At 56.6% G+C, this 23855-nt stretch overlaps 1 protein-coding gene across 10 annotated transcripts; it reads right to left on the bottom strand.

The window, feature by feature from the left end:
* Positions 1-109: 109 nt before the first annotated feature.
* SORBS3 (sorbin and SH3 domain containing 3) lies at positions 110-23855 on the bottom strand. 10 transcript variants are annotated; one of them, XM_039868073.1, is made up of 22 exons: positions 23726-23855; positions 19055-19211; positions 18687-18804; positions 17064-17257; positions 16108-16171; positions 13824-13862; positions 13278-13371; positions 11468-11558; positions 11168-11254; positions 11019-11072; positions 10196-10282; positions 9609-9655; positions 9075-9214; positions 8834-8886; positions 8684-8727; positions 8382-8496; positions 5707-5832; positions 4155-4466; positions 3247-3350; positions 2603-2709; positions 877-934; positions 110-634 (listed from the first exon to the last, which is right to left on the bottom strand). In XM_039868073.1, the coding sequence occupies exons 1-22, from the start codon at positions 23827-23829 to the stop codon at positions 622-624; spliced, it is 2208 nt and encodes a 735-aa protein (XP_039724007.1). In that variant the 5' UTR covers positions 23830-23855; the 3' UTR covers positions 110-621. The 10 variants fall into 10 exon arrangements, with proteins under 10 accessions (XP_039724007.1, XP_039724005.1, XP_039724006.1 ...); XM_039868071.1 differs by having other exon boundaries at positions 8684-8730; positions 23726-23851; XM_039868072.1 differs by having other exon boundaries at positions 8684-8730; positions 11468-11555; positions 23726-23851.

Raw genomic sequence — 23855 nt, 5'->3', positions numbered from 1 at the left:
ACTCTCACGTCCCACCTGATTCCCAGCACAGCCCACTGCAGAAAGAATTCCCATAATCCTAAGCAGGATGAGCCCTCTCCCATACCCCAAAAAAGGAGTACAAGGCAAGGCCCTGGTATCCAGATTTATTTTACATTCTCTTCCAGGGGGGACTTGGGGGTTGGGAGGAGTGGGGAGGCAGGAGGACAGCACATATCGGTCTCCCTGGAAAACATTTGGGACAGGCTGGGCCTCTGAGGCACCCCCTTCCTGGGCACTACAGCAGCAGGATGAATGCACAATCCAGGCTCGGGCTCGGCAGCCTTTGTGAAGAGGGGGCCTTCTGGCAAGACCTCTTGCCAGGCCTCCAATGCTCAGGAGGTGCTATGTCCATCCCCCACCTCACTCCCAGGCCCAGCTGGAAGCAGGAAGGCAAAGGGGGCAGCAGGAAAGCTGGAGTGAAAGGAGAGGAATCCCCCCCGGCACAGCCTTTGGTCTTGATTAGGTTAGGAAGCTGGTCCTTGTTAGAGGAACCCCATGGGGGTAAAGCTGGGAGCCAGTCCCTGTTAGAGGAAACACTGTAGCAGGGGTGGGGGAAATGCGGGGGTTCTGGTCTCAATCAGGCCTGGAAACGTCTCCACTTCAAAGCGGACCTCTATATTTGGGGAGTAGGGTAGGGAGGAAATAAAAGGGCTGTGAGAGGAAGGCTGTGAGCTGTTGGTGGGAATCAGTCCAGGGGGCTTCGAAGGGGCTCCGGGGGAAAGGCTGCTGGGTTGTCTGCAGATGCCAGCAGCCAGGTCCTGGGAGAGAGGGCGTTGGTCCTCTCTCCCTCCGGGAAGTGCTACTGCTCCCCACTCCATCCTGGCTGGGCTCTGAGTTGCCACCGAGACCACTCACACCGGGGCTACGTAATTTCCAGGGAACGTCCCAAATTTCTGAGTCCTCCGGGAGACACCTGAAAGAGGACAGACAGAAAGATCATTCCACACACTTCTTTTTTTTATAGGAATGGGAGGCTGAGAGCCCTGCCCCCTGCTGGCAGTGCCCAAAACTGCAGGGGAGGCCCTGTCTCAGGAAGGAGGCTGTCTTCTTCATTCCTGCCCCCTAGTGGCAGAAGCTTAGCTAAGCAAAGCTACACTTTATAAATTAAATGATAAACCAATCTGAGCACTCAACTACCGTGTATAACTTTGTACGCAGCACTGAATAACCGCATCATTCCTCGGAAAAGCAAGGAAGGAAGCAAGTATGAGTCACAAAACTTAAATCGGGAGGAATGTCACTGGACACCCTCATTTTAGAGATGGGGCAGGTAGAGCCTAAGAGAAGGCCGAGTGAATTCCCCCAAAGCACTCCCTGCTTAGGGATAGAGGTGGGAATAAAATCCAGGCCTCTGGTCTGCTACTCCTGCAAAGACACCTGTGCCCTGGGGTGCTGGAGAGGGAAATGCTGGAAGATATGGGAATATAAAATGAAATTCAAGTCCTGGGCCTTCCTTTCCTAGCAGGCTGGCATCCTGATTTTCTTAGGAGCAGCCCATGCTCACCCTGCCCCCAGGCCTTGCTGATACTGTTCCTCTGACTGGAGGGCCTCCCTGTTCCACGCTGCAGCCCTTCAAGGCTCAGCTCCTCCACGTCCTCCAGGAAGCCTTCCCTGACCTGCACTTGTCCACAATGATAACCACGAGCCACATGTGGTTACCGGGCATTTGAAATGCACTAGTGTGACTGAGAAATTGAACTTTCTAAACCTTTCCTCTAAAAGCACTCATGTTTGTAAAACAAAAGTGGTGTTATTTCTTCTTGTCTATGCAAATTTGTAAAACTGTACTAGTAGTTGTAAAAAAAATTCAAAAGCAGAAGTATACAGAGTAAAATGACAATGTGCCCCAAGCCTACCCGTCCGGGGTAAGGACTGTTAAGAAGTTAGTGCTTCATAATCACTGGTGTGTCCAAAGCTTGGCCAGCAGTGAGGTGCTGGGATTCAGGAGAGAAAGGTGGGCTGCCAGGTCAAGGGACTGCCTTGTAGCCACCCTGCCTAGGCAGCCCTCCAACCCTTCAGTCCCTGCACTGCTTCAGGGGGTGCTTACGGCTGCTCCCTACTCTCTGAGGACGGCCCCAGCTTCTGAGGCTGCCGCTGGGACAGGGCCTGCCCATTCTAGGGAAAGAGTCTATGTGAAATCTCCTGGGCTGGCCACCTTGACCAGGCCAAGGCCAACCTGAGGCTTCCTGCTTTGGTCCGTTGCCTGAGCTGCCCTTGGCCCAGGCCTGAGGGCTGGGATCTTTCTCTCCTCTTGGTGGAAGGGGTTGGGGGAGCCAGCTGCTAGCTGGGGGTACGGGTGGGGGATATACAGGTGTGAGACTTGGTCTGAGTCTGCCCTGACTTTATCAATGACCCCGGGCCTCGCCCCTCAAGGCATGAAGGTAACAACAAAGTGCTGGCTCTGGGGAAGCATCCAGGGCCAGGCTGGAAGTAGGCGTGGGACGGGGGGACAGGGGGAGTCAGGCCATGAGTCTGTGCTGAGCCAGCACTGGCAGACAGCAGCAGAGCACGCGAAGCCCCGCTGGGACCCTAAGACATCCCCTTGCAGCCCGCCCCCAGCACACCAGCCAGGCGCACGTACCCACAAACCAGCCATCGTCACACCGCTGCATGACGTCCACTCTGTCCCCCTCCCGCAACTCCAGCTCGTCCTCGTTCTGGGGCCTGTACTGGTACATCGCCCGGTACCTGGGGGAGACAGTGTGATGGCAGCCACCAGAGCCCTCGCCCCTTTCCCAGACCGGGCTGAAGAGTCTGAACCCAAGTGTGGCCACATGCTGTGAATTCCCCAGGTTTCCTCTGTGCTCCCACTAGCCCTGGCCCAGTTCCTGCAATGGCGACTCTCTCTGGCTCCAGTGCATTCTTCTCCAGGCCTGCTGCCCGCACTCCGAGCCTTCACCATCCAAACCCTGTCTCTGTGGGCTCCCAGTGCCTTCAAGTCTGTTCTACCAGTTCCCATGCTTCACATAGCCACACACTGACCTCAGGGCTGAAAACCCAGTGAGGAGACAGGCTAGGGGCCGAGCGTGGGAGGCTTGCTCTAAGGCCACAGGGCTGGTGGGGACAGGACAGAAACACCGCAGACAAATGGGCCCCCTGTCGCCGAATGACCCTAGCACTGCAAGGACTAGGCGTTTACCAAATCCACCTCGGGGGTCAGTGGGCTCAGCTCTGCCCGCCAGTAGCCTCCCCACCCCTAACTAAGCACCCCAAGATGGTACTCACGGGGTCCAGTGTATCTGAGTGGTGTTGGGGGAGGAGGTCCCCATGTCCAGGAGACGGCTGGTGACTCCAGGATGGGATAGAGCTGACCCAGGGGTGCTGAGATTCTGGGGGTCCACGGAAGGAAAGGTGGGCACATGCAAGCCTGAGGCGGAAGTGAAATGCCCCCCCACTTCCCCTGGGGCAGCACTTCCGGCACTGCTCCTCTAATCCTCAGTCCCCACAGCATAGGGGGTCTGTGACCTTTTCACTTCAGAGGTGCAGGAAAGCTGAGGCCCAGGTAGGGCAGGTGGCTGGTTTCTGAATGCCGCGCAGGCAAAATGGGGACGGGAGGAGGCCCACACACTGGCTGTGCCTGCTCACACTGGTTTGCCGAGGGACGGGGTGGCTGCAGAGCCAACGGGCTTATTTGTGGGCTGTCAGGACAGCAGTCAGTGACTATCCATGACTATAAACTTTTAGTTCAAACTCATCCAACCGCCCTCTGCAATAGGAATTAGTATCCCCATTCTACAGGTGAAGAACATGCTACAGCTGAGAAAACCTATATCCAGAGAGGGCAGGTCATCTGTCCAAGGTCACACAGCAGGTAAAGGGCAGAACCCCGACTCCGGCCCCACAGATATCTAAGGCTGATAAAGGTAAATCACAAAAGTGAAGTCTAGAGGGTCAGAAAGGCAGGGCTGGCTTTGGGGTCCCACCTAGAGCCGGGTGGCTGCCCCCTCCTCCCAGGACTGTAGCTCAAGGGCCAGAACCAACTTGAGGGCCCTGAGGTCCATGAGGCCAAGGTGGGGCTGCAATGCCAGGTTCTGCCCAGTTACCCCACCACTCTGGGGAGGGGTGCAGCCTCGTCACAGGAACAGAGGATACACTGCGGGGAGAGGGGGTCTCTCTGAGGCAGGTCACTTTACCTGGGTCTGAGATCTGGGCTCCTGGGTGGGGTAGGAGAAGCCAGTGCGGCGGGGGGAGGTCCGGCCCCCCCAGTCGGTGGGGTCTGCTGAGCCGTGCGGCGTTAACGGGGAGCTGGGGTGATGGGCAGCCGGACGGGCGGAAGTCAGACGGGGAGACGCAGGGAGCTGGGGGCCTTCGTCGCAGACCCGGAGCCGGGGCTCACGGCACACCTGCACATAGGTGGCTGGGAAGATGCCCTGGCGCCCTGTACCCGAGATGCGCCCCTCGTACCAGTTCTCGTTCACCTTGCGGATGAGGCAGATGCACTCCCCCTGCAGGTAGAAAGGAGTCAGTATTTGGAGGGCCCTCCTGGGGGCTGAGCGGGGGGTGTCTTCTAAAACACCTTGCCCAGAGGGCTCGGACTCAGAGAGAGGCAGCAGTTTATGCTGAGGTCACACAGGTAGGAAGTGGCAGAGTTGGGAGCCAAACCCAGGCCACCTGGGGAGCGAGCAGAGGTCTAAGCTCTTCCCACAACATGCTAGGGTTGGATTAAGTCCTGCCCCTTTGGGACGCTCATGTGCAGCCTCTCCGAGTTTCGAGCTCTCTCCTTGCAGAGTTCCGGTCACAGGGGAGACTAGAGGATAATAACACAGATCCAAACCAGGATCTGCCGATTTCAGCTGTGTGGCCTTGGACAAGTTACTTTGCCCCTGTGAGCCTTGGTTTCCTCACCTGTGAAGTGGGGATAACAATATGATTGCTGCGAGGAGCAAAGGAGATTTAGTGGAGACTAGGAAGAAATACTGGACACGTGTTAGCCACCACTGCCATGACTGGGTCCAGTCCCTGCCTCTACGAGGGAGGGACTGGACCACACCACTGCATCTAAAAAGAAACCCCTGAGGGCAGCTAGTGTGTCCTCAGGCCCACATGCTGACTGATATCAGGTGGGGCTGTCCTGGGGAAGATGATCTCCAGCCCTCTCCTGCCCCCACCTCTCTCCTTCCTGCCACCTCCTTCCCTGCCTCTCCCTGGGGCCAACTTTTCCAGAGAACATTCACTAGGGGTATTCATGGCCTTTGCCCCAAAATCGACCAAAGGGAGACCAGTTCCCTGCTTTCTAGGACATTTTACAAGCTTTCTTGATCACAATCCATAGTAAAAAATGTTTCAATAACAACCCAGGGCGTATGTGCGTGCGCGCGCGCACAGCTCACGCGCGCGCGCGCACACACACACACACACACACACACACCACACACACACGCCTAAAAGTTTGACAGAATACCCTTCTAATATTTCCATTTTGTTCTTTAAAAACAATGATTGTGATCCTCACAGTCTACCAACCTGGAACTGAAAAAAGCACAACTACTCTAGAAGTTTTGGACTTTTTAAAAAAAAAAAAATGGGCTAAATTAAGGGAAACATATCCAAAGAGACTGAGAAAAAAAATTGGAAATCCTGGATGAAGACGGGTTCATCTGACTCTTAAAAAATGTTTGACTGCACACGTTGCCCTATGTCTCCCAGCCCCGGCCAGCTCCGCGCTCCGGCCCAGCCTGGTCACACCTTCCGGAAGGACAGCTCCACCTCCAGGTCCCCCTTGAAATTGTACTGGGCCACAGCTTCTCCATACTCCAGCACCTGGTAGGTTGGGGGCTTGAGGGGCTTGGGGATCTCATCTGCAGGCAGCATCTGCAGGAAGAAAAGTCACAGGAAGGATTGAGCCTGGGCATCAACTGGGCACAGGCCTGGAGCTCCTGGAAGGGTGAGGCCACCAAAAGGCAGTAGGGGCAGCAAGATCTGTCCCCAGGCCAGGGAGGAGACAGACATCAGACACAAGCCTGAGGTGGCCGGGGACAAGCACGGCCAAGGGGGTGGTGAGTCCCTGAAGACCCCTGGAGGAAGAATTTCCACTAGAGTTATGTGGAGTGTGCCGTGGCAAAGACGGAAGCCAGTCCAACGAGAGAGAGAAACTTGGAGGGCCAAAGGAAATGAGGAGTTCCAAGGAGCAGGGAACACCTAGTGACCTGTTCTAAAAGAGAGACTCTAACATTTTACCATTGCTCGGAACCAAGTGTCCTTCTTCCTCCTCCCTTTCTTCCCTAACCAGGTGCCCGGAATCCTCATGCTCTCTTTGCTTCACCCTACTCATAAAAATCAAGACGCTAATAAACTATTTCATAGCAAGATGTAAATGATCGAGGACATGCAATACGTTATGGAATTTCCGGATCAGAGAGAACGTTCTCAGGGTAAGGGAGACCTACTATGCTTGTCAAATCAAGAGCCCAACTCTTGGGTCAAAGAGGAAGTCTCAAAGGAAATGAGAAAATAGTTTGAGTTGAACGAAAACAATAAAATATCAAAATCTGTGGGATGTAGTTAAAGCAGTGCTTGGAGGAAAATTTATAGCATTAAAATGCTTGTATTGGGGGGAAAATGTTTCAAATCGATAATCTAAACTACCACCCTAACAAACGAAAAAAAGAAATGCAAATTGGGCCTAACAGAAGCAGAAGGAAGGAAATAATAAAAAGGCAGAGATCAATGATATGGAAAACAAAAATAGAGAAAAATCAATGAAATCAAAAGTTGGTTCTTTGAAAAGATCAATAAAATTAACAAATCTCTAGCCAGAATAAGAGAACACACAAATTACCAATATCAGGAACAAAAGATATCACTAAAGATGCTGCTGACTTTAAAAGGATAATAAGGAAACATTATAACAACTTTAAGCTAATAAATTAGATAATTTGAAACTCCTTAAAAGATACAAATACCAAAGATAACCTAAAGCCCTATATCTATCAAATTCAGAACCTGTCTCTGGATTCAGATTCTGGATCTTATACTTAATAACTTATCTCTGAACCTTAGCACAGGGATCCTCAATGGTACCTGTTAGTCCATGGCCTGTTAGGAACTGGGCCGAAAGCAGGAGGCAAGAGGCAGGCGAGGGAGTGAAACTTCATCTGCATTTGCAGCCGCTCCCCAGCGCTAGCATCACCACCTCAGCTCCATCTCCGATCATCAGGCATTAGATTCTCATAGGAGCACCGGTCCCTGGTGCCAAAAAGGTTGGACACTGCTGCCTTAGCAAGCCCATCTATAAAATGGGGCTGATCTATCCCTTTCCCAGGTCAATGAGAAGAACGAGGGAAATAATATAGTTGACTCTTGAACACAGGTTTGAACTGTAGGGGTCCACTAAATGTGGATTTTTTTCAATAAATACATTGGAAAAATTTTGGGAGATTTGTGATAATTTGAAAGAACCCGCAGATGAACCATGCAGCATATTTAAAACTTATGAAAAGGGTTATGTCATGAATGCATAAAATATGTTTGTATTTTCTCTTCCTTATGATTTTCTTAATAACATTTCTTTTCTCTAGCTCAGTGGTCCCCAACCTTTTTGGCAACAGGGACCAGTGCTCCTATGAGAATCTAATGCCTGATGATCTGAAGTGAAGCTAAGGCGGTGATGCTAGCGCTGGGGAGCGGCTGCAAATCCAGATGAAGCTTCGCGGGCTTGTCCACTGCTCATCTCCTGCTGTGTGGCCCTGTTTCTAACAGGCCATGGACTGGTACAGGTCCAAGGCCCGGAAGTCAGGGACCCCTGCTCTACCTTACTTTATTTTAGAAATATAGTATACTACATAGAACACAAAATAAGTGTTAATCAATTGTTTATGTTATTGGCAGGGCTTCTGGTTAACAGTAGGCTATTTAGTAGTTACGTTTTTGGGGGAGTCAAAGTTATACACGGGAAAAAAAACGTTATACATGGATTTTTGACTGCACAGTGGTCAGTGCCCTTAACCTCTGTGTTGTTCAAGAGTTAACTGTACACGTGATGCATGTATATGTGATTTATAAATGTCACACATGCTGTATTCTTGCCAGCGCGATTAGGATTCATCCCAAAGACAGCTTTAGAGAGGTGGACTCTGCGTGGTGAAAGTCTGGGATGCTGACAGCGCTGGTGGCCCCTGCTTCTCCCCCGTGGGCTGCGTTCCACCTTTAGCCCTCATTTGACAAACATTTCCAGGGCACAGGCAAAGTGCTGGGCCAGGCCCTATGGGGGCCAAGGGCATGGATGAGGCTGGGCCATGGCCTCTGCTCCGAAGCTCACAGTTTCACATCTCAGGAAACCTGTGAGATGTGGCAGCCAGCTTAGGAGAGAAGCTATGGATAATGGCTCTGCCACCCACCTGCCCTCCCCGGCTCCTGCTCACCTCCACATAATTAGCAGGGAAGATGCCCAGCCTGCCATGGTGTTCCCCCTCCAGCCAGTTCTTGTCTACCTCCTTGTGGATGTAAACGATGTCACCCTTCTTCAGAGTCAGCTCCCTGCAAACCAGACCAAGGACATCGGCAAGCTGAGGTCCTCTCCATCCCCCTTCTGTTCAGTCCCTGTCCAGCACACCCAAAGTCCCCGCCTCCCTTCAGGGATGCCCGCTGCAGCCCCGCCCCCTCTACCCCAGCCACCCAGTGCAGAGCCAGCCCCAGGGGGCAAGGGAGGGGAGAGGACACTTACTTGGGGGACTGTGCCTGGAAGTCAAACTTGAGCCTGGCAGCCTTCTTCTATGCAGGGGGAGAGGAGAGCCGGGTGACCCCAATCGAGCAGTCACTGGGACCCACCCCAGGCCCTCCTTGCACCCTGACCCTAATGTTCCCACTCCCTTACCTTCTTCTCTTCCTTCCTGGCAGGGCTGACCCCTCGTTCAGAGGCACTAGGGTCTGTGGAGAAGTACCAGCTCAGCTCGGAAAGGCCATGTCTGGGGAGGGGGCCCACCCCCCTGAAGGGCACCGTGGAAGTAGGGGGCTCTATGACCTTCCTGTAACCACTACCTCCAGGAGCCCCAGCATATCTAGTGTGTGTGGTGGGGGGCGCCTGGGTGAGAAAAGGGGGAGGATCTGGACCTTACCTCTGGTTGAGGAAGGGTAGACAAAGTCTCTGCGACCTAGGAAGGGGCTTCCTCCATCCGCCATTCTGTGGGGGCTCAGGGTCCGGGAGGAACTCCGGTAAAGTGCATTCGGGGAGCTGGGGCTCCAGGCCGAAGCCGGGCTGCGGGGACACAGTGAGTGAGCCACCTGTCTGGCTTCACACCCTACGGGGCTCGCTCTCTCCCCTTATTTCCAGCTGCCTGCTCCCCAGCCGTCGCCCAGGTCCTGGGCTCGCCACCGGACGTTCTGCTTCCCGAGCGGTGGCCGGGGCAGGGTGCGGCCGCGCCGCGGAGGAGAGCGCGGGGAAGTGCCGGCCGCGGTCACCCAGTCCTCGGCTGCGGACAGTTTCCCTCTAGGGGCCGGGAGCAGTACCGCCGGCGGCGAACGGTGCCCGCACCCTGCCCGCCACTTGCTGCCCTCCCCCTCCCCGCGCCACGTCCCTCCCCGCGCCACGTCCCTCCCCGCGCCACGTCCCCGGCCGCCACCCCACCGCCCCGCGCGCGCCTGCCGCTCACCGCGCGGGGGGCTGCAGCTCCCGGGACCGTCGGGGCGCCTGGGAGCCCTGTGGGGGAGACAGGTCAGGGCCGGACCGCGTCCCGTGGCAGCCAAGGCCGCCGCCTCCGAAAAAGTTGGCGGCTCAGAGGGAGGGAGGGAGCGTGGGCGGGGCGGAGGGACGCGGTCCGGAGTCTCAGCGCGCGGGCAGCGGGCGGAACCAGGAGAACCGAGGCCGGACGACCACGGGGGAGGGGAGGTGGGGGAGGAAGCCTGGGGAGGGTGCTGAAGGAAGGGGAGGCCCGGGAAAGCGGACCGGGGAGGGGTGGGGGGTGCCTGCAGGCTGAGGTCCGGGGGCGGGGCGCGGAGTCCCGGCACCCCGACGTCAGGCTGACGCGGACTCGGCCTGGAAGGGTTCTTAGGGGTCACTTGGAAACGTCCATGCCCAGCCTTTTACAGAGGAGAGCGCAGACAGAGAGTAAGTCTGCCCAAGGTCGCGCCGAGTGCGACCGAAGGAACACCTCCTGCCTGCCTGCCCCTCCCACCCAAGCACGGCGGCTGCGGGCTCCGGGGCCCAGCGTCCCCTGGGAGGGGACTGGGAGGCCGGTACCTTAGGGGATAGTTGCCGGGTCTCGATGGCCCGCAGGTCTTTGTCCAGCTCGGCGCTCAGCTTAGCCAGCTCTCTCTCCAGCAGGACCTTGGCGGGTGATGGGAAGACACTTGGGCAGTGGGGGGAGGGGGGAGAAGCAGTGCAGTGTAGGGGGGGCCTCTGGTCAAAGGTCACATGTGAGAAGTCCAATGGGCAGCGGGACAAAGCACACTGTGCTTGCGTAAAGGGCAGGCTCCGGGCACAGGGCCAGGACAGGCTCCTTGCCTGCGTGCCTGCCCGGAGGTGTGTCTCAGAGTGTCAGGAGGGCCGTCCCTCCTGACCCAGCTCACCCATCTGGTACTCCCATGACAGTCCCTTAGGACTCAGGACCATTTTTTGTCACGTTACTTCTCTGGGAGCCGGCAGGGCTTCCCATTCCCTCTCCCTTCCTGCTCTCCCTCCTACTGCCCATCCAGCCTTCCAGCCTTCGCCTCTGTGCCTCCCCTTCCCCCCACCCCCCAGCGCCCTCTCTCTGCCTGGCCAAGCCCTCTCAACTCTTTAGAGCCCAGGTCCTCCAAAAACTATTTCCTGACAATTCCATTCCACACTTACTCCTCCCTTCTCTGATCCTGCTTTGGTCAACACACGTTTGAGTGCCTACTGTGTGCCAGGCAGTGTCCTGGGTGCTGGGGATACAGAGGTAAGTGGTGTGGGACTGGAGAGGATCAGAGCCTGGGGCCGTGGCCTTTGACCATGGTCACTGGGACAACACCACCCAGAATTTCTCTCATTTGTGCCCCAACATTGCTGTCTCCTCTCCCCCCACCTTCCCTGCAGCACTCACCTCAATGGGCTGGGAGGGCTTCTCAACAGGGTCATCCACCAGCGGTTTCTTGGGCTAAGGGTGGGAAGGGTTAGAGGGTGTGAACTCGCTTTCCAAAATGCACTAGTCAAGGAGTGCATCCACTCCCAGAAAACCAGGCTCACCCTCACCTTCTGCCCAGTCTCTAGTTCTTGCAGAAATTGGTTCCAAGATTCTTCTGTCCAGACATTGTCCACTTTTTCTCGGCGTCTGGGCACCTGCATGGAGGTGGGTGGGCATCAGCTTGAGTAAAGGCGTACTGGGACACTGGGCAGGCTCAAAAAGCAGGATTTCCGACCGCTGCCCCACCCCTATGCCCGCCAGTTCCCTAAGGATTCTGGGCTCTCCTGTCAGCACAGGCCCCAGATGAAAGGGCCCAGCCAAAGAGCATGACGGTGGGGGTGGCATGGGGAGGGTGCTGGGCGGGCTACCTGATTTGGGGTCTGGGGCAGGGAAGAGAATGTTCCAGGATTACGGTTGGAAGTGTTTCTAGAAAACTCTTCAGAGAGGTCCCAGCTTCTTCTAGAGAAAGGGAAGGTCATCTCTTCAGTTCCTTTTAGGGAAACTGGCATAAGCGAGAACACAGCCTGGGAGAGGGAGCTGCACCCCCCATCCGCACCTGCTCTGGGCTGCAGAGCAGTGTTAAATAGTGAAAGGTTATGGGATCAGAGTTCAAATCCCAGCTCCACCACTTAGCTGTGCTACCTTTTGCCAAGTGACTGAACTCTCGGAGCCTCTGATTCGATACCTGCAATGTGGGAACGATTCCCACCTGTACCCAGGTGTGGTGAGGCTTAGGTGAGGGGATGTATGTGAGACAGCCAGGAAAAGTCCTGACATATGCATTTGCTCCATGAGGGGCCAGTCCCTTTCCTGATGGCCTTGGTGAACAGCCCGCATTTGTGTTCAGTCTGGCCCCAAGACTGTGGTTCTGTATGTTCACGCTTATTAAATGAAGCTGGTCTTTCTGCTGCCACATTGAGTGGTCTTGTACCCATGCCCAAGGGTGTGGGGACTGCATCCTAGTCTGAGTAAAACCCTGGACAGAGAAAGAGACTGCAGCCCTGGCCCAGAAGCCCTGGGCAAGTTGTTTGTGCTCCCTGGACCTCAGTTCCCCGAGGGTCCTGGTTCAGCGACATCATCTGGGAGACCAGCCACATTCCAGGTACTGCACTGTCACATTTGCCTCCGTCCCCCTCCAGGGCTCCCTTCTTGGTTGGCTTGAATGTTCCAGCCTCTGCTGAATTTGAATGTTTCCATTAAGTGGAATTACTGTGCCAAGCTTATCGAATGATGAAATGTCTGACTGGAAGGTCAGGATTTGTTGGCTGTAATTTTGACGACATTCTCTATTCTTAAAATAATATTGGTAATATTGGTGATAATGAGAATGGAATACGTTGTTCTTAATGTAAAGAAGCTCTACTCGTAATTAAGCCTGTATATTAGTAATGTTTGTGTAGACTTGTTATGTGCCTTGATCCTTACAAACCGCCTTATGATCTCCACTTAACAGACACTGAGTCTTAGATTGGTTAAGTTGCCCAGTGACACGGCTAGTGGCAGCACACCAGCTTGAATCCAGAACTCTGGGTCCCAATCTTGAGCTCTCAGTCTCCATCATATTGATGCCTAGAGCCCATGCCAGTTATGGCTATGCCAGTTAACCCCTCCCTGCAAAGGAATAAGAACCTCATTGATTTCACTGACAGCAAAGTTCCTGACTCCCAAGGTGGAATTGAGCCCTCCAGGCCCTGGCAGCCCGGGCTGGGCCTATGTGTCTTGCACAGAGAAAAACAGTTACGTCCTTCACCTGTCTGGAGGGGTTCCTCTTTCAGTGGCATCTGGGAAGATCCTCCACTCCCCTTGTTTTCCTCAGGCTTCAGAGTGGATGGCCACAGGTCCACCCACACCTAGCTGTGGGCGCCCTCACCCTCCACCCCATATGACCTATGGGTCTTTGGGGTGATGAGTTCCAGCTGCCCACCACAAAAGCATCACGGGGCTTATGACCAGGAATGGATGCAAAGTCTACCCTTGCCCACCATTCCTTTTGGGCCCTGGCGGAGAAGGGAGTTTCTGGAGCCATGGGAGCCCTGAGAAGGGGCTGAGCAGTAAGGGGAGCCAGACCCCCACCTGCCTGCTCCAAGGCTGTGCTGGCTGTGGCCACCAGGGACACCAGTTCCACAAGGAAGCCAGCGCCTCTCTGCATCCCTCAGGCCCTTCCCCACCTTGGCTCACCCACTCAGAGAGGAGGCCTGGCCTGGCCTGGAGGCAGGTCTTTGCTGGGGCCCTGGGTTCCTTGAGTCTGCAGAGGCAGCACAGGAGGAAGACACTGAAGGCAGGAGAAGACAGGCAGGGTGGGGGGAGGTGAGCGCAGGGGTCGAGGGTGCCTGGGTGACCATCGCAGGTTCTGGAACCCATGCCCACCCGCACTCCCAGGTGGCTCGTGAACAGGGGTGGTGCTCCAGTAAATGTGGGCTTTGCACTGCGTGCTTTACACTCTCTACTAAATCTTCAAAACAACTCTGGGGTAGGCGATGTCCCCATTTTACAGAGGAGGAAAGAGAGGCCCAGAGAAATCACAACCAGGGCTGGGCATTCACTGGACAGTGAAGCTGAGGCTCCTAATTACCACCTATCAGGGGATTTGGAGCTCACCAGAAATGGGCTACACAAACTTCTCAAGTTCAACTAAGCCCACCAGGGAGCCCCAGAGGGCCAGGTGTGGCTGCAGGGAGGGCAAATGCAGAGCCAGGCTGGGGCGGGCCACCCACGCCCCCTCACCTTTGGGTGCTTCCTCAAAGGTCCAGTCCAGCTGCAGTTCTGCGGGAGCAGAAAGGACCAGGTCAGGGGTAGGGCAACAAAAGGGGACAGGGTGCCCTGCGAGGCCGCCTCGGCCGCTCCCAGCCTCCCTCCTGCCTAGAGCAGGGGCCAAGGGACTGAGTCAGGGCCTGAAGAATGTCCCGAGGGAGGGAAAGAATTAGGAGGGCAGTTCTGGGGAGGACTTGAAATGCCTTTGGCAGACTTAGGGCCTGTGCGAGCCAACTTGGGCAGTGAACTTGCCCAAACCCTCCCTCCCTGGTTCCCACGCACAGCCTCTCCCTGACCTTCCTAGACCGGCCGCACCGAGTCCGGTTGGGGAAACTGCACTTCCTCCTCTCTCTCTCTCCCCTTTTGCACCCTCTTCTAGATGCTCGTCCTGCCCACTTTGCCCAGACTGGCTCCTCACGGTGCTCACGACTTTTCGACTTTCCTACTTTCTGACTTCCCGAGTCCTTGGAGAAGGAGCTGCTGACCAGCCAGCCCACTCGATCCCCGATCCCCGATCTCCGGGGCAGGCAGAAGTGCCCCAACAGCTCCTCACACACTAACCAGACGCCCCTCTCTAGATCCCACACCTCCCTCCAGCTCCCTGAATTTTCTGCTTTCCTTTACAGCAAACGGCTGGCCATAACTCACTCGCTGTCTCCAATTCCCCTTCCTGTTAAGCAGGCTTCGTTCCCACCACTGTTACCCCAACTGCTCTTCTCGAGGATGCGGTGACCTCCACATTCCCAAATCAAATGGTCAGTGGTATGGGCCCAGCAGCCGCGTTCGTCACACTGGATCCCTTCTTCCTATTGAAATTCCTCTTCCACTTGGCCTTAAGGGGACCACTCTGGTTTTCCTCCTACCTCCCAGCTGCAGTCCCTCAGTCTGTGAGGCTGATTGCTGCTCATCTCTGGAACCTCTAAACATCCCAGCGCCCCAGGCTCAGACCTTGGGCCTCTGTCTCTCCATCTCCCTAGGTGATCATGTCTGGTCTTCTGGCTTGAAAAAAGAGCATCTATTCCAGGGATTCACAACCTTGGCTGCACATTGAAATTACTTGGGAAGCTTTACATCAAAACCTCTGAGTGAGTCCCAAGAATTTCCATCTGCAGCCCAGGCCTGGCCCCCTGAACTACAGACTTGTGTATTAACTGCCCACTCAACGTCTCCACTCAGATATACCACATGTAGATGGTAGGCCTCTTATGCCTGCACCTCCCACAGTCTTCCCTGCATCGACAAGTGGCAACTCCATCCTTTGACCTGCTCAGGTTTAAAGTCACCTACGACGCCTCTCTTTCATGCCACGTTCAGTCCATCAGCAAATGCCCATGACTCTGTCTCCAAATCTCTCCAGGCCCGCTGCTACTGCCCTGGTCTGAGACCCTGTCATCTCTAGCCTGATTAAAGCCAGGCCTCCTAAGTGGTCCCCTGCTTTCGCCCCTGCCCCATCTCTTCCTGACCTGGCAGCCAGAGTGAGCCACTCTTCTGCTCAGAATCTCCAGGGGGCTCCTCAGCTCTTGCAGAATAAAGCCAAAGTCCTTCTAATGGCCCCAAAGGACCTCCATGACCATCCCATCTCCCACCACACATCCCCCTCTCACTCCAGTCTGACCTTTCCTCGATGCTCCAGAACATGCCAGGCCTGCTTCTGCCTCTGGATCTCTGGTGCCCCATCTGGGCCAATACTACCCCCCACTAACCCCCTCCCCACCCCCACCCTGCAGGGCTAACTCCTCCACTCTCTGAGCTCTCTGCTCCAGTGCCACTTGGCAGGGGCCTCACCTGGCCAGCCTCCCTCACTGAGCACTCCCCAGCCCTTTGCTCTCTCATGCTGACCACCATCTGCCATATTGAATATTTATGTTTATTCTGTCTCCCTCTGTCTTAAGCTTCACTAGGGGAAGGACATCCTTTTCTGTTCCCTGCTTTATCTTCAGAACCTAGAATAGTGCTCAGTACACAGTTAAGTGCTCAATAGATGGTCGAGGGACTGATTGAATGAATGAGTGACCTTGCGGCCTCCCAGGAGGATACCAAGGACAGCGTCTGGTCATTGCCTGCCTCTCTCCCCGCCCACGTCCCCCTAGGACAGGGAGCGGATTGGAGGCTCCTTCTTTTGGCCTGTTTTAGGAACCACTCACCACAGATCCTGGACCTCTCTGAGCCGCAGGTGCCCTTCTCCGCCCCTCCCTCCCCAAGCCCCAGGGGCCGGAGCCCACTCAGGCAGAGGGAGGGCCCTGGAACTGCGTCTCACCTGGCATTTTCCGGTGAATCTGCTGGAACATTCTCCGGTACCAGTCCCTGGGGCTATCAACACTCTGGGATTAGAAAAGGCAAAGTCGGGCCACCCCCCTCCCCCAACACCAAGCCACAGTTTTCCTTACTGAACCCTTTCTCTGGACACCCTCGAAACCCCCGCGGGCGGGCTGTGGTGGCGTCTTCAACGACAAGAACTTTGTGGAGCATGTTATATATGAACAAGATATAGGGAAGGATCCCTAAATCGTGAGATTTGAGGTAGTTTACGTTTTTCCTCTTTGCTTTTCTATATATCTGATGTTTCTACACAGAACACGTGCTTCTATGTAATGAAAAATAAAAGCAATAATATAGGGGAAAATGGCATTTCCTATTGTCTGACTCAACACAGCCCTGGGAGGCAGGAAGGGTGTGTTACCGATCTCATGTTCAGACGAGGATGTGCAGAACTAGAGGCAGGTGGCTGGCTGGCTCAAGACAGGCATGGAGTGGAAGGAGGACAGCGCCCCTCACCCCTCAGAGCCTGGACCCAGGACCCACCCATGCCCCACAGCGCGAGGCCTCCTCACTTCAGACTCTCGCTCACTCATTCAGCCAGTCATTCATTCACCTGGCAACCGGTTCACTAGCGCTGTGCCTGGCCCTGGGGCTCTGAAACCAAGAGGGGCGCCGGCCAGCGTCGGCCCTCAGAGCAGTGGCCCTCCACCTCTGAGAGCCTGGGGGCATTCTAGATCCTCCCCCTGAACCCCAAAACACTCGTGCAACTCAGACATACAAGCGTGCCCATAATTTTAGGGGACTCACAACCCCCGAGACCCACTGTGGTTGCACCCTGTTTTAGTCTGAAATGTCTGGGTGCAGCTTTGGTTGCCCCTACTTTAATTAACAGAAGTGGAGCTCAGTGCAGGTCCCTAAGCCCCACCTATCAGTGGCCCCCAGCCCTGGACTCACGGATCGGGGGGCAATAGGCATGCCGCTCTCATCCACAGGCCCGATTCCCTCATACTTGACCCAGCGCTTGTCCTGGCGTTTGCTGTCCTTGGTCCATGTGGCTGACCAGTTCTGGGGATGCTGGGAGGTGGGGGTCTTCTGGGTCCCTGAGGGCCGGCTCCCAGGGCCTGGCCAGGTCTGATACCAAGCGGGGTCTGCGGGCATGCGCACGAGAGCATGAGCAATGGGCAGGGGCCTCACCTGGTCTTGTTTGTCCCTTAGCTCTTCAGAACATCGGTCCCTGTGGGTTCAAATGTTTCAACATCTCGTCTGAGCTGATGACGCAGACTCTACCAACCTCCCCATCCCCAGCAGCACCACAGGCCTCTGTTTGTTTATTTTTAGTTAAAGTGAATAAATTTGGAATTTGTCTTAAGAAATCTGTGCCTACCCCACCCTGCTTTCCTGGGGGCTATCCTAAGAGCTTCCAGAATGAAAGCTGGGAATTATTACTTGCAGAGACTGCTGGGGACATCCCAGCGGGGGAGGAAGAAAAGACACTGGGCTTGGAGGGGACGGATCTGAATTCAGACCCTAGCTTTGCCACCTACTGGCTGTGTGACCTTGGGCACAGCAATCAGCCCCCCAATGCCTCAGTTTCCACTTCTGTAGAAAGAGGGTCATCCTGGCAAGGATTCAGTGTGTAACCATACTCAGCGTGGTGCCTGACACACAGTGGAAAGGCTCTCAGTAAGGGTCAGAGACTCATTCCCAGCCGTGGCTACAGTGTCCTCAATGTCCCCAGAACCTTCAGTCCCTAGGTCACCAGAGTAGCAGCACAAGGGCTTCAGGATGTGAATGTCAGCTCAGCCTCTGTGAGTGAACCTCTCTGCAACTCATTTCCTCACTGGAAAGACGTCGATACTTTGCAAGGAAGTCGAGGGATTAAATGGGTGAGAATAGGATTATAGAGCATCTTTACAGCATCCAGCATGTTCTAAGTGCTCAGGTCTTATTTGTTAAATAAATAAACTACTTGACACAGTGCCTGCCTAAAGGGAACGGCTCAATAAAGGATGCCAGCCTCTTGAGGAGAGGGGTCCCCAGGGTGGGCCCCCATGCAGGATGTTCCAGGCACTCCTGGACCCTGTGGCCCAGGCTGGGGTGACTCACAGGAGCCCAGGAGCTGACGAGCTGCCAGGGCCGCCTGTCCACCTTGTGCTGGGCCGGTGAGTACAGACCACAGCAGTACTCAGGGCCTGTCATGGGGTTTGGCCCCCACACCCTGGTACAGCCAACAGAGAGTTTACATTCCTCTGCTCTTCCATCCCCAAACCGAGCTATTCCCTGAGCTATTCCCTGTCCTGCTGGAGGTCCCCGCGGCCCCCACCGCCTTGTCCCCTGCACACTTCCTTCCCCTGGCACCGGTGGGGCGGGGAGGGGAAGGGATGTGTCAGCCTGTCCTCTCCACAGCTTTCACTCTCACAGGCCAGCATGCTCACACAGGCAGGCAGTTAGCTGCGTTCTGAGGCCCCCACCCCTCTCCCGTCCAACGTGGGATGCTGCCAGATGGCAGGGCCCAGGAAGTCTGATCCCCCACCCCCACCTAGGGCCCCCGGAGCAGGTTTTCTGGAGCAGACCCACCTGGGTGCCGGGAAGCATCTCTCCTTGGTGGGAGGTACCCATTGCACACGGTCCTGGGCGCGGGGTCATGGAACTGGAAATTAAGGGTGTTGGAGCCACCATTCCGGATCACAGGCACCTGTGAGGAGGGGCCAGGAGCAGCAGCTCAGGCCCAGAAGGTTCTGCAGAAGGGTGGAGGGGTGGCTGCCAGGACACTGCCATACCCTATGGTGAGGGCTCGAGGGCCAGCCTGACCTTTTTGCAGGAAAGCAGCAAGCACCTTAGAGCTACCTTCTGACCCCGCCTTCCCTTCTTACAGTCTTTTAATCCTGCTCCCCACCTGTCTTATGAGATCCCCACTGACTATGAGCCCTTGCTGTCTCACTCACCCGTGACCCCTGGGAAGATGACCCTACGTGGGCCCGGAGGTGGCCAGGGATGAAGTCGTCCAGGCTGAGCCCAGCTGGGAGGCTGCGGGGTGGGGCCTGCATGCTTGGGTCAAGGTCGGCAGACTCCGGGTGTGCCAGCGGCTCCTCTGGCTGTCCTCTGTGGGGAAGGGAGGAGGAAGGGAAAGCCTTGCAGGGCCCAGACTGCCTGTGCCCTCTGGCATCGGTGGGAGAGGAGGGGACAGCTGTGGGAGGGGTCGGGGCCAGCTGGGTGGGAGCTTCAGGACCCAGGAAACAGGCCACTGGGGCACCCGCCTGCAGGCTGCCAATGCCTGCTCCCAGAGGTACAATGGGCTGCTTGTTAGGCCCCAGGCAGGAGCTCCGGGTGGGAGTGGGGGAGGGGAGGCCAAGTAAGGAGGAGGGGAGGCTGGCCAGGAGCGGACCTGCTGGACAAAGCCTAGGGCAGGCTTGATGGCCAGCCCCTCTGGGGCTCTCACTGCACAGTCAGCCCGCTCCCCCAGAGGAAAGGCAGAGGGAACTGGGGCAGCTGGCAGGGGAGCCTGGGTGCGCAGGACTTAGTTTCAGTTCCCTCTGCATCCCCCAGTCCCTGTGTGAGCATTTGCTCCCCAGCAGGCACAAGGGGTTCCTCAGGCAGAGAGGGAGGAGCAGGGAGGCCCTGGGCAACAGCAAGGTCACCCACCCACTGCTGAGCAGGGCCAAGGTTCTGGGGAATGGAGTGTGGGGGCATTTCTAGGCAGCAGGAACCACTCCTGAGCTCAGAGGAGTATCAGCTGTCTTGTTCGGCCTCTTTGGCTCAAACTGATGCTTCAGAGGGCTCGAGGTGCCAGTGAGGGGTGGCGGCAGGGAGCACAGCAGTGGTTAAGAGCAAAGTTAGACTTGTACATGGAGGGGTGGTGCTGTCTCTCTCTCTCTCTCTCTCTCTCTCTCTCTCAATCTCATACACACACACACACACACACACACACACACACACACACACACACACTTTCTGCTATACCTCCAGGTTGTTTTTTCAACAGAGGGTCTTCCGGGAGCAGCAAGCCTGACTAGCCAGCCAGGCTCTTTGCCCATGCAAAGATTAGGTCAAGGGAAGAGGCTCCAGGCAGCCAGGAGATGGAGACGGTGGGGTTGTCCAACAGGGCTTTGGTGGGGTTGTCCAACAGGGCTTTGCTACCCAGAGAGTGGTGGTGAGGAGCGAGTCCCTCATCTGTGCTGTTGGACGGGACCGGAAGTCACGCCAACCTTCACCACCATCTGGGGCTAGACCAATTCTGGTGTTTTTTGTGTATGCCTGTGTGGTCTGGGGGCTCCCAGGAGAGCAACAAGAGCCTTGTGAAGTGCCGTGTGTGTGTGTGTGTGTGTGTGTGTGCTGTGTGTGTGTGGTGGCATATAAGCACAGTGCTGTAAATGTGACTTGTGGAGTTAGCACAGGGCGTAGGGGGGCATGTGAGCAGCATGGAGGTTATGGGTGCAGAGGGGTGTGCAGTGGGGAGTCATACAAGCAGCACAAGAGTTACAGAGACCAGAGTGGATGCAGGTACAACAGTGGCTGTGATTACTCCTGTACCCAGTTTCTGGTCAGTCCATGGCAGGCTGGAGGGTACAGACGCCGCTGGGGCAGTTCCCTGTCTCTGGTTTGAGTGGGGACGTCTTCTGACCCATGAAAGACCTACTCGGGACGTATCTTTTCTACACCCATCTCTGGCTGTGGGGGGAGTGGAGGGCTGAGGCTGGAGGAAGGGCAGCTCACCAGCTGGATCCAATTAGGGCTCCTACCCAAAGCACAACATGGAGACACGCCCCAGTCCCTGCTGCTCTCCTTCCCTTGCAGGGGAAATTGAGGCATAGGAGAGTGGGAGATCAGAGGCTGGAGGCCAGGGGCAGGCTGGTTCCCAGCAGCCACCCCTCCCTGACCAGCTGACTGCTTGAGGTCAAGTTGCCAGGTCAGCATCAGCAGTCCCTACCGGTCAGCTGACCCAGCCTCCTTCCCTGCCTCTGGCCCACCCTGCTGTGCTCAGTGAGACCAGCCCTCTGGCAGGATGGGGAGGGCTGGAGGTCCCCCCACACCACCAGATTTTTCAGGGGGGGTCTAATCCTTGGGGACCCAGTCTGGCCCTCCCCAACATTGCTCCCTGTGGCACACCCCCAGGAACATGCAAAGGTTGGGTGGGGAAGGTTTTTCTCCTGGAAGCCCTGCCAGAGGACATTAAGGAGACTTCTCATAGGTAGAATGACGCGTGGGAGAAATTGGTCCTGCATTTGGCAGAAGACATAGGTGCCAGGAAATCTCGAGGGTCCAGAGTTCACTGGGACAGCCCTTCACCCTGGCAGGCAGCTCCAAAGCGCTGGAAGAGGCCAAGTGGCTTTGCTTAGTCGGGGACGCCTTCCCACCTGGAAGTAACGCCCAGGCCTTGGGGGCTTGGCCCTCGGCGCCTTCGCACGTATTTTCCAGCTATGAGTCCACGTGGACAGGACAGGTTTTCCCGAATTTCGCTTTTATTGGATTGAGGAGAGGACTTTTCACCTCTTTCCCACCCCTCACCCCGCCCCGAGTTTGGGGCGAGGACCCTAGAAGCAGCGCTCTGTGCCTTCCCATCGGGCTGGAAGCCGGCGCCGCCCCGCTTGCGCCCCCGCCTCCGCTCCTCCCCCTCTCCTCGGCACCTACCTTCCACAGCGCGCAGGTGGCAGGCACTGAGGACGCCCAGGAGGGCAGGAGCATCTCGGCCGGGCTCCTGCCTGGTGCGACCGGGGCGGGCCCTTGGGGAGGGAGGGTGGGCAGGGAGCGGGCCAGGCTGTGCTGTCCACCCTCGTGACCGGGTCAGGACGGGCTCCGCAAGGCCGGGCGCCCGAGGAGGAAGAGGGATGGACCGGGCCGAGCGCGCGCTGGGAGGAAGGACTAAAGAGGCGCGGGCGGGAGGCGGTCTGCGTCCTTCCAATCCCGCCCGTGAGCCGGGGGAGGGTGGGAGTGATTCGGGCCGGCAGCCTGGGCGTACGAGTGGCCTCCGTCGGGGCGCGCTGCGGGGACTCTGCGGCCCTGGCCAAGGGGGCCGGGCCGGCCGCGCGGAGGCGCCGGGAGGGGCCGCCAGAGTCCCCGGGGAGCCCGCTCTGGTTTCCCAGCTGCCTTCCCGGCCCCCCACCGCAGGGCTGGCGTCGAGGCGGGCGCAGGGGGGCGGGGCGGGGAGAGCCACTCAGAGTTTCCAGCGACAGTTCCAGCGGGTAGGAAGGGAACGGCTGCACGGCGGAGCCAGGACGCGGGGCACGAGTGACTAAAGAGCCGGCTCCAGCCAGCAACCGATACGGAGCCGGGACCGCGCTGCAGTCGGGCTGGGGCGGAGATAGGGCACCCCCCTGGCGCAGTGGCCTAGCGGACCGAGGGAGGGCCCCGCCGCCTCTCCCCGTCCCCTGGAGATATATTTGGGGCTGGCGTAAGCGCGCGTCCGGGCGTGTGCAAACAAGCGCACACGCGCGCGCGGGTGGGTTGCCAAACGGACGTTGCTCTCACACGTGCGAGCCCGCGGAGGACGGCCCGGGGAGGAAACCAGCCGAATGGAGCGGTTCCCCGGGCGTGGCGCGCCCCTGAAGAGGATGAGGGCGGCTCCCTTCGGCGGGGACGGGGTGACCGGGTCTTGGTGTTCCCACACACCGCGTTTGTTTTGATCTCGCTGCTTTTCCGCTGTTCCCGCTGCTCTGACACCCGTACCAGGAGCCCTCCGGTCATCCCTCCCCTCTCCCCCGGGCCTCTGTGTGCACACAGGGCCTGTGCTAGGCAGTGAAGGTGCTCGATGAATGTTCACTACTAATGGAAAGACGCCGGAGTACTTCTTAGCCTCTGGCTCGGCTCCGGGACCCCAAGCCCCAAACCAATCAAATAGCAAATAATTATTGATTGGGCAATTTCAGATCTATTTTGGGAGTGATCAGTTATAAATTAGGAAAATATGAAAACATTTACTGCATACCTACTGGGTGTAAGATTGGTGTCCTGGGGCCACCATGCACTTTAGAGTGTTTTCCAAGCGCATTATTCGACTCAAAAATTGAGAAGGAAGGGAATGAAGAAAAGATGACACATTTTTTAAAAATCCCTACCATCGGTAATGCTATTAGCTCTACTTCTTCTCAGTTCAGTTAAAGGGATCCCCAGGTTGTGGTGAACCAGCATGAAACAATGTCACCAGCGAACAGTGGGAGGAGGGGGCGTTTAGGTTGAGGAGAAGCTGGCGGGCCTCCAGCGTCTGCGGGGCTGCGAGTGGGAACCGACCCGCCGCACTAGACAAGTGGGACCATCCGGGGCACGCCGGGAAGCAGATGCAAGGTTTCCGAGGAAGAGGCTTTAAATGATTACAGCCGTTCCAATTCCGCCAGTTTGGGGGGTGTCTCTGTAAAGGCGCTTCTTGCACTGAGCAGGGATTTGAATGAGATCCCCTCTCAGGCCCCTTCCAAGAATCTGTGATTTTCCCAGAAAGCTGAAGGGGTGGGGAGGACGGTAGCCCTGCCTAGAGAAGTCAGCTGCAGAAAGGAGGGCGCGTGACAGTGCGTCTTCCCTCCTCTAAAGCCCGAACACTCACTTCCCCACCCCTCGTCACCATCCTCTTCCCTCCCTCGGGGACAAAAGATGTGCCCATTTCCCTTGTCACCAGTTTTGTTCCCCACCTGTCACGGTCCTCACGACTAAGGGCCACATCTCTTTCATGTTCTTCCTTGTTCTCCAAAGGAGGTGACGCTGAAGATCTTCCAACTCCAGGAATCCTGGTCATGCCCCCTCTCACCAGCAGCAAGCTTC

Source organism: Pteropus medius, unplaced genomic scaffold, assembly GCF_902729225.1.
Source record: "Pteropus medius unplaced genomic scaffold, Ma_sr-lr_union100, whole genome shotgun sequence".
Taxonomy (NCBI): domain Eukaryota; kingdom Metazoa; phylum Chordata; class Mammalia; order Chiroptera; family Pteropodidae; genus Pteropus; species Pteropus medius.
The sequence above is the reverse complement of the archived record's forward strand: the minus strand, read 5'-3'. Positions and strand labels throughout refer to the sequence as shown.

Bases quoted from the DNA above. Each gene is read 5' to 3' on its own strand.
- SORBS3 (XM_039868071.1), bottom strand. From the start codon at position 23,829: ATGACCAGGATTCCTGGAGTTGGAAGATCTTCAGCGTCACCTCCTTTG. The intron at 16,172-17,063 runs GTGAGTCCAGGG...TTCTAATCCCAG, and splicing joins TGCCTATTGCCCCCCGATCC to AGTGTTGATAGCCCCAGGGA. The intron at 5,833-8,381 runs GTGAGCAGGAGC...TTCTTCCTGCAG, and splicing joins TCCCTGCTAATTATGTGGAG to ATGCTGCCTGCAGATGAGAT.